We start from the raw sequence: 14371 nt of genomic DNA, 5'->3' as shown, positions 1-14371 counted from the left end.
GTGAAAAAACATTAGGGTCAGTGTGAGAATATTAGTGTCAGTGTGAGAACAGAGACAGTGTGAAAATATTAGTCTGTGTGAGAAAATTACAGACAGTGTGAGAACATTAGAGTCAGTGTGAGAACATTATGGTCAGTGTGAGAACATTAGACTGTGTGGGAACATTAGAGTCAGTGTGAGAACATTAGAGTCAGTGTGATAACATTATGGTCAGTGTGAGAACATTATGGTCAGTGTGAGAACATTAGAGACTGTGTGGGAACATTAGAGTCAGTGTGAGAACATTAGAGTCAGTGTGAGAACATTATGGTCAGTGTGAGAACATTAGAGACTGTGTGGGAACATTAGAGTCAGTGTGAGAACATTAGAATCAGTGTGGGAACATTAGAGACTGTGTGAGAACATTAGAGTCAGTATGAGAACATTAGAGACAGTGTGAGAATATTAGTGTCAGTGTGAGAACAGAGACAGTGTGAAAATATTAGTCTGTGTGAGAAAATTACAGACAGTGTGAGAACATTAGAGTCAGTGTGAGAACATTATGGTCAGTGTGAGAACATTAGACTGTGTGGGAACATTAGAGTCAGTGTGAGAACGATATTGTCAGTGTGAGAACATTATGGTCAGTGTGAGAACATTATGGTCAGTGTGAGAACATTAGAGACTGTGTGGGAACATTAGAGTCAGTGTGAGAACATTATGGTCAGTGTGAGAACATTAGACTGTGTGGGAACATTAGAGTCAGTGTGAGAACGATATTGTCAGTGTGAGAACATTATGGTCAGTGTGAGAACATTATGGTCAGTGTGAGAACATTAGAGACTGTGTGGGAACATTAGAGTCAGTGTGAGAACATTAGAGTCAGTGTGATAACATTATGGTCAGTGTGAGAACATTATGGTCAGTGTGAGAACATTAGAGACTGTGTGGGAACATTAGAGTCAGTGTGAGAACATTAGAGTCAGTGTGAGAACATTATGGTCAGTGTGAGAACATTAGAATCAGTGTGGGAACATTAGAGACTGTGTGGGAACATTAGAGTCAGTGAAAAAACATTAGAGTCAGTGTGAGAACATTATTGTCAGTGTGAGAACATTAGAGTCAGTGTGAGAACATTAGAGTCAGTGTGAGAACACTAGAGGCAAAGCGAGTCTATGTGAGAATATAAGAAATGTTGAAGTCACTGGGGGAACATTAGAGGCAGTGTGAGAACAATAGTCAGTGTGAGAACAGAGACAGTGTGAGAACATTAGAGACAGTGTGAGAATATTAGTTTCAGTGTGAGAACAGAGACAGTGTGAAAATATTAGAGACTGTGTGGGAACATTAGGGTCAGTGAGATGAGAAAACATTAGGGTCAGTATGAGAAAATTATGGTCAGTGTGAGAACATTAGAGTCAGTGTGAGAACATTATGGTCAGTGTGAGAACATTAGAGACTGTGTGGGAACATTAGAGTCAGTGTGAGAACATTAGAGTCAGTGTGAGAACATTATGGTCAGTGTGAGAACATTAGAATCAGTGTGAGAACATTAGAGACTGTGTGGGAACATTAGAGTCAGTGTGAGAACATTAGAGTCAGTGTGATAACATTATGGTCAGTGTGAGAACATTATGGTCAGTGTGAGAACATTAGAGACTGTGTGGGAACATTAGAGTCAGTGTGAGAACATTAGAGTCAGTGTGAGAACATTAGAGTCAGTGTGAGAACATTATGGTCAGTGTGAGAACATTAGACTGTGTGGGAACATTAGAGTCAGTGTGAGAACATTAGAGTCAGTGTGATAACATTATGGTCAGTGTGAGAACATTATGGTCAGTGTGAGAACATTAGAGACTGTGTGGGAACATTAGAGTCAGTGTGAGAACATTAGAGTCAGTGTGAGAACATTATGGTCAGTGTGAGAACATTAGAGACTGTGTGGGAACATTAGAGTCAGTGTGAGAACATTAGAATCAGTGTGGGAACATTAGAGACTGTGTGAGAACATTAGAGTCAGTATGAGAACATTAGAGACAGTGTGAGAATATTAGTGTCAGTGTGAGAACAGAGACAGTGTGAAAATATTAGTCTGTGTGAGAAAATTACAGACAGTGTGAGAACATTAGAGTCAGTGTGAGAACATTATGGTCAGTGTGAGAACATTAGACTGTGTGGGAACATTAGAGTCAGTGTGAGAACATTATTGTCAGTGTGAGAACATTAGAGTCAGTGTGAGAACATTATGGTCAGTGTGAGAACATTAGACTGTGTGGGAACATTAGAGTCAGTGTGAGAACATTAGAGTCAGTGTGATAACATTATGGTCAGTGTGAGAACATTATGGTCAGTGTGAGAACATTAGAGACTGTGTGGGAACATTAGAGTCAGTGTGAGAACATTAGAGTCAGTGTGAGAACATTATGGTCAGTGTGAGAACATTAGAATCAGTGTGGGAACATTAGAGACTGTGTGGGAACATTAGAGTCAGTGAAAAAACATTAGAGTCAGTGTGAGAACATTATTGTCAGTGTGAGAACATTAGAGTCAGTGTGAGAACATTAGAGTCAGTGTGAGAACACTAGAGGCAAAGCGAGTCTATGTGAGAATATAAGAAATGTTGAAGTCACTGGGGGAACATTAGAGGCAGTGTGAGAACAATAGTCAGTGTGAGAACAGAGACAGTGTGAGAACATTAGAGACAGTGTGAGAATATTAGTTTCAGTGTGAGAACAGAGACAGTGTGAAAATATTAGAGACTGTGTGGGAACATTAGAGTCAGTGAGAAAACATTAGGGTCAGTATGAGAAAATTATGGTCAGTGTGAGAACATTAGAGTCAGTGTGAGAACATTATGGTCAGTGTGAGAACATTAGAGACTGTGTGGGAACATTAGAGTCAGTGTGAGAACATTAGAGTCAGTGTGAGAACATTATGGTCAGTGTGAGAACATTAGAATCAGTGTGAGAACATTAGAGACTGTGTGGGAACATTAGAGTCAGTGAGAAAACATTAGGGTCAGTATGAGAAAATTATGGTCAGTGTGAGAACATTAGAGTCAGTGTGAGAACATTATGGTCAGTGTGAGAACATTAGAGACTGTGTGGGAACATTAGAGTCAATGTGAGAACATTAGAGTCAGTGTGAGAACATTATGGTCAGTGTGAGAACATTAGAGACTGTGTGGGAACATTAGAGTCAGTGTGAGAACATTAGAGTCATTGTGAGAACATTAGAGACTGTGTGGGAACATTAGAGTCAGTGTGAGAACATTAGACTGTGTGGGAACATTAGAGTCAGTGTGAGAACATTAGAGTCAGTGTGATAACATTATGGTCAGTGTGAGAACATTATGGTCAGTGTGAGAACATTAGAGACTGTGTGGGAACATTAGAGTCAGTGTGAGAACATTAGAGTCAGTGTGAGAACATTATGGTCAGTGTGAGAACATTAGAATCAGTGTGGGAACATTAGAGACTGTGTGGGAACATTAGAGTCAGTGAAAAAACATTAGAGTCAGTGTGAGAACATTATTGTCAGTGTGAGAACATTAGAGTCAGTGTGAGAACATTAGAGTCAGTGTGAGAACACTAGAGGCAAAGCGAGTCTATGTGAGAATATAAGAAATGTTGAAGTCACTGGGGGAACATTAGAGGCAGTGTGAGAACAATAGTCAGTGTGAGAACAGAGACAGTGTGAGAACATTAGAGACAGTGTGAGAATATTAGTTTCAGTGTGAGAACAGAGACAGTGTGAAAATATTAGAGACTGTGTGGGAACATTAGAGTCAGTGAGATGAGAAAACATTAGGGTCAGTATGAGAAAATTATGGTCAGTGTGAGAACATTAGAGTCAGTGTGAGAACATTATGGTCAGTGTGAGAACATTAGAGACTGTGTGGGAACATTAGAGTCAGTGTGAGAACATTAGAGTCAGTGTGAGAACATTATGGTCAGTGTGAGAACATTAGAATCAGTGTGAGAACATTAGAGACTATGTGGGAACATTAGAGTCAGTGTGAGAACATTAGAGTCAGTGTGATAACATTATGGTCAGTGTGAGAATATTATGGTCAGTGTGAGAACATTAGAGACTGTGTGGGAACATTAGAGTCAGTGTGAGAACATTAGAGTCAGTGTGAGAACATTATGGTCAGTGTGAGAACATTAGACTGTGTGGGAACATTAGAGTCAGTGTGAGAACATTAGAGTCAGTGTGATAACATTATGGTCAGTGTGAGAACATTATGGTCAGTGTGAGAACATTAGAGACTGTGTGGGAACATTAGAGTCAGTGTGAGAACATTAGAGTCAGTGTGAGAACATTATGGTCAGTGTGAGAACATTAGAGACTGTGTGGGAACATTAGAGTCAGTGTGAGAACATTAGAATCAGTGTGGGAACATTAGAGACTGTGTGAGAACATTAGAGTCAGTATGAGAACATTAGAGACAGTGTGAGAATATTAGTGTCAGTGTGAGAACAGAGACAGTGTGAAAATATTAGTCTGTGTGAGAAAATTACAGACAGTGTGAGAACATTAGAGTCAGTGTGAGAACATTATGGTCAGTGTGAGAACATTAGACTGTGTGGGAACATTAGAGTCAGTGTGAGAACATTATGGTCAGTGTGAGAACATTAGACTGTGTGGGAACATTAGAGTCAGTGTGAGAACATTAGAGTCAGTGTGATAACATTATGGTCAGTGTGAGAACATTATGGTCAGTGTGAGAACATTAGAGACTGTGTGGGAACATTAGAGTCAGTGTGAGAACATTAGAGTCAGTGTGAGAACATTATGGTCAGTGTGAGAACATTAGAATCAGTGTGGGAACATTAGAGACTGTGTGGGAACATTAGAGTCAGTGTGAGAACATTATTGTCAGTGTGAGAACATTAGAGTCAGTGTGAGAACATTAGAGTCAGTGTGAGAACACTAGAGGCAAAGCGAGTCTATGTGAGAATATAAGAAATGTTGAAGTCACTGGGGGAACATTAGAGGCAGTGTGAGAACAATAGTCAGTGTGAGAACAGAGACAGTGTGAGAACATTAGAGACAGTGTGAGAATATTAGTTTCAGTGTGAGAACAGAGACAGTGTGAAAATATTAGAGACTGTGTGGGAACATTAGAGTCAGTGAGAAAACATTAGGGTCAGTATGAGAAAATTATGGTCAGTGTGAGAACATTAGAGTCAGTGTGAGAACATTATGGTCAGTGTGAGAACATTAGAGACTGTGTGGGAACATTAGAGTCAGTGTGAGAACATTAGAGTCAGTGTGAGAACATTATGGTCAGTGTGAGAACATTAGAATCAGTGTGAGAACATTAGAGACTGTGTGGGAACATTAGAGTCAGTGAGAAAACATTAGGGTCAGTATGAGAAAATTATGGTCAGTGTGAGAACATTAGAGTCAGTGTGAGAACATTATGGTCAGTGTGAGAACATTAGAGACTGTGTGGGAACATTAGAGTCAATGTGAGAACATTAGAGTCAGTGTGAGAACATTATGGTCAGTGTGAGAACATTAGAGACTGTGTGGGAACATTAGAGTCAGTGTGAGAACATTAGAGTCATTGTGAGAACATTAGAGACTGTGTGGGAACATTAGAGTCAGTGTGAGAACATCATGGTCAGTGTGAGAACATTAGAGACTGTGTGGGAACATTAGAGTCAGTGTGAGAACATTCGAGTCAGTGTGAGAACAGAGTCAGTGTGAGAACATTAGAGACTGTGTGGGAACATTAGAGTCAGTGAGAAAACATTAGAGTCAGTGTGAGAACATTATGGTCAGTGTGAGAACATTATGGTCAGTGTGAGAACATTAGAGACTGTGTGGGAACATTAGAGTCAGTGTGAGATTATTAGAGACAGTGCAAGATTATTAGTGTCAGTGTGAGAACATTCGAGTCAGTGTGAGAACATTCGAGTCAGTGTGAGAACATTATGGTCAGTGTGAGAACATTAGAGACTGTGTGGGAACATTAGAGTCAGTGTGAGAACATTAGAGTCAGTGTGAGAATATTAGAGTCAGTGTGAGATTATTAGAGACAATGCGAGATTATTAGAGTCAGTGTGAGAATATTAGAGTCAGTGTGAGAACATTATGGTCAGTGTGAAAACATTAGAGCCAGTGTGAGAACATTAGAGTCAGTGTGAGATTATTAGAGACAATGCGAGATTATTAGAGTCAGTGTGAGAACATTAGAGTCAGTGTGAGAACATTATGGTCAGTGTGAAAACATTAGAGCCAGTGTGAGAACATTAGAGTCAGTGTGAGATTATTAGAGTCAATGCAAGATTATTACAGTCAGACCTAGGGGGAGGCAGGGGGAGACCTAGGGGGAGGCAGGGGGAGACCTAGGGGGAGGCAGGGAGAGACCTAGGGGGAGGCAGGGGGAGATCTAGGGGAGGCAGGGGGAGACCTAGGGGGAGGCAGGGGGAGACCTAGGGGAGGCAGGGGGAGACCTAGGGGGAGGCAGGGAGAGACCTAGGGGGAGGCAGGGGGAGTTCTAGGGGGAGGCAGGGGGAGACCTAGGGGGAGGCAGGGGGAGACCTAGGGGGAGGCAGGGGGAGACCCAGGGGGAGACCTACACACACATTTATCCTGACTCAAAATCACTCTGACCCACCCACTCTCCAAAATGACCAGAGAAAAGACTGGGGTAAAATCAGCTTTTCTCTTTAGTAATACTGAGAACACAACACTCAGTCTGTGGGTAGACCTCATGATGATTACAGCTCACAGCTCACACTTCACACTTCACACACACACACACACACACACACACACACACACACACACACACACACACACACACACACACACACACAGACAGACAGATCCCACTGCATGCTCAGCTCATTCACATTCACAGCCTGTGTTTATCGGAAAACAAAAAAGCAATTACAGGGAATGCATGTAAAGGGTAAAATGCTGATTTCCACTCATTAGAAGCAGGTAGTTAAGGGTTGAAAAACAAATGTATAGTATTTAGAAAAAAAATGGGCTGTTTTTTATATTCGCCGGGAATTGTGCCTCTCAGATTGTCTGCAGAGGGCTTAGCAGTTGGCAGAGAGAGATGGGGTCAGGGCAATCAAAATCAAACAGAGGAGGCTTTCTGCTGGGTCTCAGTGGCCCTGATTGGACACCTGCCCGCTTGATTGAGCTACAGCCTCTCTGTGATCCTACTCACGACACAGCCTCCCAGGCACAGAGCGTACTTCACCAATGAGACGCCACGCTGAGAGGGCACTCGGCCAATCACAGCATTGGACTAGCAGAGAGTGATGGACCTTGATTGTGGGAAAAGGGTGAATTTGGTCAAGGATGTGTGAGAGGTTATATTAGCAGTAACGCTAACTGTGTCACGCATAGAACAGTGCTGCATATGAAACAGAGGTGACAAAAACAGAGTTATTTGGTTCATTAGAACATAGTAGCTCTGTAGCTAACAACACAAGTGGAATGAACAGTCGCAAATTAGATGAAGAATAAACTGTATATCTGAACACAAATTAATGCATAACTCAAGGTCATGAAATAGGTTCTTGACTGACACCGGCTAAATAACCTTGCCGAAAGTAGACGTGTTGTATGCGGGAGTAATCTTCATCTTACTGGCTAATTAGTGTTTATTTTCTATTTCCAACCCCTTAAAGGTAATATAAGATCAAGTACCTGTCAGACATTGTCGCACTGAGCAGCCAGTTACAACACATGACCTGGTCTGGTTGATGTCATGTAAGGTTCAGGGTCAAGGGTCAAGGTTGAAGGTCAGTTGTCAGTAGTACCTGTCGTAGACATTGAGCAGCCAGTTGAGGCACATGTCGACACAGAGAGGGATGTTGACCACGATGGCCCTTCTCTCCTCCTCCAGTCTCTCATACAGGCCGGTCAGGGCATGAATCATCTCCACCACATCCATCACATGTTCCCCATGCTGCAGATCCTGCTCCCTGAACACGTCCACCACACTCACCAGCGTCAGCAGGTCCACTGGATGGGTGCACGCACGCACGCACGCACGCACGCACGCACGCACGCACGCACACGCACACGCACACGCACACACACACACACACACACACACACACACACACACACACACACACACACACACAGACCACCAGGGACAGCAGAGTGAAGGAGAGAACACTTATTCAACTTTTCTCCCACTTAAGTGCTGGCAGATTGTGAGAGCGTCAATCCAAATGTGATTTTGTTCCTCTAAACTAATTTGAATGGCCATCCCAGGCTGGGCAGAGGACTGGAGATAAAAGTGTGTCCTTTAATGACAGGTGGAATTGAACAGGGAGATAATAGGGTGGCAGAGGAGAGGACATGGCTGGAGTGGGTTAAGGTTGGGAGAGGAGAGGACATGGCTGGAGTGGGTTAGGGTTGGGAGAGGAGAGGACATGGCTGGAGTGGGTTAAGGTTGGGAGAGGAGATGAGAGGACATGGCTGGAGTGGGTTAGGGTTGGGAGAGGAGAGGACATGGCTGTAGTGGGTTAGGGTTGGGAGAGGAGAGGACATGGCTATATAGTGGGTTAGGATTGGGAGAGGAGAGGACATGGCTGGAGTGGGTTAGGGTTGGGAGAGGAGAGGACATGGCTGTAGTGGGTTAGGGTTGGGAGAGGAGAGGACATGGCTATATAGTGGGTTAGGATTGGGAGAGGAGAGGACATGGCTGGAGTGGGTTAGGGTTGGGAGAGGAGAGGACATGGCTATAGTGGGTTAGGGTTGGGAGAGGAGAGGACATGGCTGTAGTGGGTTAGGGTTGGGAGAGGAGAGGACATGGCTATATAGTGGGTTAGGGTTGGGAGAGGAGAGGACATGGCTATATAGTGGGTTAGGGTTGGGAGAGGAGAGGACATGGCTATAGTGGGTTAGGGTTGGGAGAGGAGAGGACATGGCTGGAGTGGGTTAGGGTTGGGAGAGGAGAGGACATGGCTATAGTGGGTTAGGGTTGGGAGAGGAGAGGACATGGCTGGAGTGGGTTAGGGTTGGGAGAGGAGAGGACATGGCTATAGTGGGTTAGGGTTGGGAGAGGAGAGGACATGGCTATAGTGGGTTAGGGTTGGGAGAGGAGAGGACATGGTTGGAGTGGGTTAGGGTTGGGAGAGGAGAGGACATGGCTGGAGTGGGTTAGGGTTGGGAGAGGAGAGGACATGGCTATAGTGGGTTAGGGTTGGGAGAGTAGAGGACATGGCTGGAGTGGGTTAGGGTTGGGAGAGGAGAGGACATGGCTGGAGTGGGTTAGGGTTGGGAGAGGGGATTAGAGGACATGGCTGGAGTGGGTTAGGGTTGGGAGAGGAGAGGATATGGCTGGAGTGGGTTAGGGTTGGGAGAGGAGAGGAGAGGAGAGGACATGGCTTGAGTGGGTTAGGGTTGGGAGAGGAGAGGAGAGGACATGGCTGGAGTGGGTTAGGGTTGGGAGAGTAGAGGAGAGGACATGGCTGCAGTGGGTTAGGGTTGGGAGAGGAGAGGAGAGGACATGGCTGGAGTGGGTTAGGGTTGGGAGAGGAGAGGAGAGGACATGGCTGGAGTGGGTTAGGGTTGGGAGAGGAGAGGAGAGGACATGGCTATAGTGGGTTAGGGTTGGGAGAGGAGAGGACATGGCTGGAGTGGGTTAGGGTTGGGAGAGGAGAGGAGAGGACATGGCTGGAGTGGGTTAGGGTTGGGAGAGGAGAGGAGAGGACATGGCTGGAGTGGGTTAGGGTTGGGAGAGGAGAGGAGAGGAGACACTAGAATTTTAGATGTGCCTTTGTGAGCCTTCCTCAATCATCCTTACCAGGAGGGAGGGAGGGAGGGAGGGAGGGAGGGAGGGAGGGAGGGAGGGAGAAACTCAGTAGTTACTATGGCAGCCTGGCAATTAATTCTCCTAACGACACGAACTAGCAGACCAGCACACGATGAGGCGGGCTAGAGAGAGAGAAAAAAAAAATATATATATATATAGAGAGAGAGAGAGAGGAAGAGAGAGAAAGCAATAGGAGGGTATCGTTTTCAGCGGTCCATTTATGCTGTGCTTTCGCAGGCCATTTCCCCGTGTCGGAGAGAGAGGGTTGGGGTAGAGAGAGGGGTGGAGGGATGGACAACGGAGAGAGAGAGTGTGAATGGAGAGAGTGTGGAAAAGGATGTGAGCGGCCAACCATGGCGAAGCATGGCCGCAGGGCTGACTCAGGGTCAGGTGGAGCCAGGGAAGGAGGGAGGGATGGAGGAGAGGAGGAGAGGGGGATGTCTGGAAAGTGGAAGATAAGGCTACTACGCTTGGTCCTGGAAGACACACACACACGTTTATGCCTCACTCATCCACATGGCCTTGGCTAATTACCTACCCCCATGTAACTTAACTGGGCCAATTAATGAGATTAATTAGCATGTATGACAGTGATTTAAACCTAACGATGGATAGAAAGGGTTGTAGCTGGTTGGATGAGGAGTTGTAGCTAGCTAGTTAGCGCTAGGCTAATCAATGACTTCGATTGGTAGTGGTGACCTTGGTGGCAGATACACCCTAGGAGTTAAGGAAGGGAATGGGCAACTCCTGATTTCACTAATCATGGTCTAAAATGTAATACTTTTTCTGGCTGAATTAGGTGTGCTATAGCCGGGCTGGAACAATAGCCTACACACACTGCTCTGGAGCTCCAGCTTTCTCACCCAATGAATGAGGTTTGAAAACACAATACGTACATCTCAGAGCCTTCTGCACCCGCCGCAGCTTCATGGCCGTCCGGTACGCTGAGAACTTGATGTTGTTTAGATCCGCTAATGAGGGAGGGAGGGAGGGAGGGAGGGAACGAGGGAGGGAGGGAAAAAATGAAAAAGAGAAGATCAGAGGATGAGGACAAGAGAGAAAACAAACCCCCTTTCTACCCCCTTCTACTCTTCTGTCTCTCTCTCTCTCTCTCTCTCTCTCTCTCTCTCTCTCTCTCTCTCTCTCTCTCTCTCTCTCTCTCTCTCTCTCTCTCTCTCTCTCTCTCTCTCTCTCTCTCTCTCTCTCTCTCTCTCTCTCTCTCTCTCTCTCTCTCTCTCTCTCTCTCTCTCTCTCTCTCTCTCTCTCTCTCTCTCTCTCTCTCTCTCTCTCCATCCTTCTCCCCTCCTCCAGATGAGACAGACCACCCCTCGTCTGCCCTCATTCTCCCCACATTTAACAGTCCATCAGTGAGTCATTAGCAGGGGCCATCTTGCTACATAATTCCGCTACCTCCATCCCTGATAGCATCTCAACGTGTGTGTGGACAACCCCCCTGGCAGATCCCATTAATAAAAGGAATCCGATGCCATTTAATCACAATTAATTTAAATGCAGGAAATAGCTAATCACAGAGCCAGGAAATTGGTCCCGCAGGTTAAGGAGACCAGTGTCGTCCATCTCAGGGGGTGTCTGAAATACAGGGCCTTAAAGAGGTACGGGATGACGGTGGCGAGGCCCCTGTGGAGATGGCCGGTGAGGGCCAAGTGGAAAAAGCTCAGAGAGGGGAACTCTTTAATTGTCTCTGTCTTACCCAGTGCCTGGTACAGCTCCGTCATTTTTGGATGATCCCAGCATGTCGTCTGGCCCTGATGGCTGAGGGAGTTGAGGAAGGGAGAGGGGAGAGGGGAGAGGAGAGAGGTGGAGAGCAAAGGAGGACAGAGTTACAGGAGGAACGAGTAAAGTAGTTAGAGAAGAGGAAAAAGAAACAAAGAGCAAAGAGAAAGAAGAAGAATTTAGAGAGAGGGTGGGGGGGGGGGCAGAGGATAGTGTAGGGAGGAGGAGGAATAGAGAGACAGGTACAGTGTAACAAGGGAGAAAGTAGACAGAGTTGTTTCTAATTACGAGTTTATGAACCTGCAAAGCTCAGACACACAGCAACAACAAGGCAGTAGGACCAATGTTCCACTACGGTCACTCCTCACCCTTCACTGTGTACCAGCTGCTACTACTGCTTCACCCTACTGCTCTGACGGAGCTACGGCAACCATGTAAGCGGCTTCACACAGAGAGCTGCTACTGTCTCTACACTTCATTAAACAGACAACCTATCTGAGCACTCAACCCAAATCCCTGCCAGCAACTGCTACATGGAGCAGCGCAGCGCAGGAAAAGGAAAATATATAGGGGAGAAAAAGATAGCCAATAAATAAATGACAAGCACAGTGAAATAAATGAGCGAGCCCCGAGCAGGAAGTTTGCCAGGACCCCGGGGCCACTTCACCACCAGCGCTCGTTATTACCTGTGTGAGACTGTTGGAATCGATTAGGTGCCCGACAGAGGGCCCATCAGATATTCCCCTCCAGTGGCACAATTACACAGCCCATAAGGAATTATCAGGCAGCACAGGGAGTGGGGGCTACTGGGGCTGGGGGGGGGTGGCAAACGGGGCAGCAAAGAGGCCAAACGGGGCCCACCAGGGCTAACAGCAGTGATTAAGAAAATAAATAAACTCATTTGTAAAAGAGATACGCTGACAAAACACACTCACGCGTACAAGGCGCACACACACACTCACACACACACACACATACACACAGTACACATGTGCGCACACGTGTATGGATGGATGCACACACACCGACAACCCCCCACACACACACCTCAGAGCTGAAAGATAAACACAGCCCAACCAGGGAGGATGGAGGTTTGATGAATAAATAAGAGGTCGAGGAAGGGGCTTAACTCTGTTCAGTACTGTTCTCCGAGGGATACCTTAGTATGAATGTGTTCTCTCCAGGTAACTCAATACTGCCATCTCAAGCAAAGTGAATGTCTTTTCTCAACAACGACCTAAAGACCTTTTTTCTCCACACACTTTTGGACTGTCTGCACTCATGTCCCCCAGTTGGACTTAATGTACTACACATACACATACACATACACACACAGACCACCCCCCCCCCCCCCCCCCCACACACACACACATGCAGTTGGACTTACTTGATGTAGTAGGGCACTTTGTTTGGAGAGATGGCGCGTTCCCAGGGTATCTGCACTGAACCTGAAAGTGAGGGGGAAATCAATTGCTGAGGCACATCAAGCATGAAAAGCCATTTGCACATAACCACTGACCATGTTCATGTCCCAAATGGCACCCTATTCCCTATTTAGTGCATTTAGTGGACAACTTTTGACCAGAGCCCTATGGGTATAGTGCACTAAATAGGGGGAAAAGGTGCCATTTAGGGCATGACCTGCATCAACCCAGACCGTCTGTGAACATTCAGGCACCACAGAGGGAGAGCTGCGTCACATAACAGGTGAGCTACAGTTGAATGAAGGGAAAAGCAGCCTTTTGTGTCCAGTCTCAGAGAGGATGAGGTTGTTTGCAAAGGCTAATGGGATATATGGGAGACGGGGGAGGAATATTGACAAGACCCATTCAATGTAGCATTTTAGCAGTAAACTACAGGGGTAAGCTAGCTGGGAATGGAATAGGCTAGACTGGAATGGCTGGGAAGTTAAGGGATACACACACACAAGGACACCGTCACAATGAACACAGTGAGGCAGCTACACACACACACACACACACATTCCTGGCAGGGATAAAGAGATCAGCCCCAGAAGCATGACAGTGCTGACACAGCAGAGCTGGATGGGGGGGAATCGAGGACAGTAGGGGTTCCCTTTTACTACCACCACCATCACAGAGCAGCACGCACACACACACACACACACACACTCACATGTGACTGAGCACAAACACACAATACTGCTGCTGTGACTCAGTGGGGGCTCAAGGTACAAAGCCTGCCCCCTCGTCACACGACCCAGGCAACACAGTCACACACACAGCCTCACACTGTGACCAACCATGTTCTAATCCCCCCCCCCCCCCCCCCCCCCATCCGCATTTTCAACATCCCACCCCCATCCTGCCCCCAGCCACTATACAGGCATAGCACAGCATGGCACAGAGCATCACAGCACCCGACACCAGCTTCTAATGAATGTGGAGGGGCCTTTACTGGAGAGGAAGTGCTGGGATCCAGGACCAAAGTCTCTATGGGCATCCTGCAGCTGCTTCAGACGCTCTTCAATGGAGCCCTGCGAGGAGACATACATTTACATTACATTACACACACATACACACATTTACATGACATTGAATTATACACACAAACACACACACATTTACATTATACACAAACACGCACACAAACACACACTCAAACACAGCACGGGCAAAATTCAATTACATTTGATCAAAAGAATCAAAGAGAATAACGGAACCGTCTTTATCTCATCTCACACCCGCTACAAACACACACAGACATCTCCCTCCCTCCTCCTCTCCTCATCCTTCGTTTGGCAGTTAGATAGGGCTATGGGAAAAATGTAAACATTGACACACCTCCCCTGCCACCTTGCCACAGCCCTTTGAAGAGCATTGAGTAGGGAAAGAC

The 14371-nt window shown here is 46.1% G+C and overlaps 1 protein-coding gene across 1 annotated transcript in view; it reads right to left on the bottom strand.

Moving 5' to 3' along the window:
• Positions 1 to 14371, bottom strand: part of LOC110487725 (dystrophin-related protein 2) — a 230300-nt gene that overhangs the window by 69050 nt on the left and 146879 nt on the right. Inside the window, exons 9-13 of the mRNA XM_036942883.2 lie at positions 13934 to 14012; positions 12903 to 12963; positions 11493 to 11554; positions 10678 to 10752; positions 7773 to 7977 (exon numbers count right to left, since the gene is read on the bottom strand). Of these exons, the coding sequence (XP_036798778.2) occupies positions 7773 to 7977; positions 10678 to 10752; positions 11493 to 11554; positions 12903 to 12963; positions 13934 to 14012 (482 nt within the window). The remainder of the gene's footprint in view (positions 1 to 7772; positions 7978 to 10677; positions 10753 to 11492; positions 11555 to 12902; positions 12964 to 13933; positions 14013 to 14371) is intronic.

Source organism: Oncorhynchus mykiss, chromosome 14 (assembly GCF_057628025.1).
Source record: "Oncorhynchus mykiss isolate SJ-2025 chromosome 14, ASM5762802v1, whole genome shotgun sequence".
Lineage (NCBI taxonomy): Eukaryota > Metazoa > Chordata > Actinopteri > Salmoniformes > Salmonidae > Oncorhynchus > Oncorhynchus mykiss.
The sequence above is the reverse complement of the archived record's forward strand: the minus strand, read 5'-3'. Positions and strand labels throughout refer to the sequence as shown.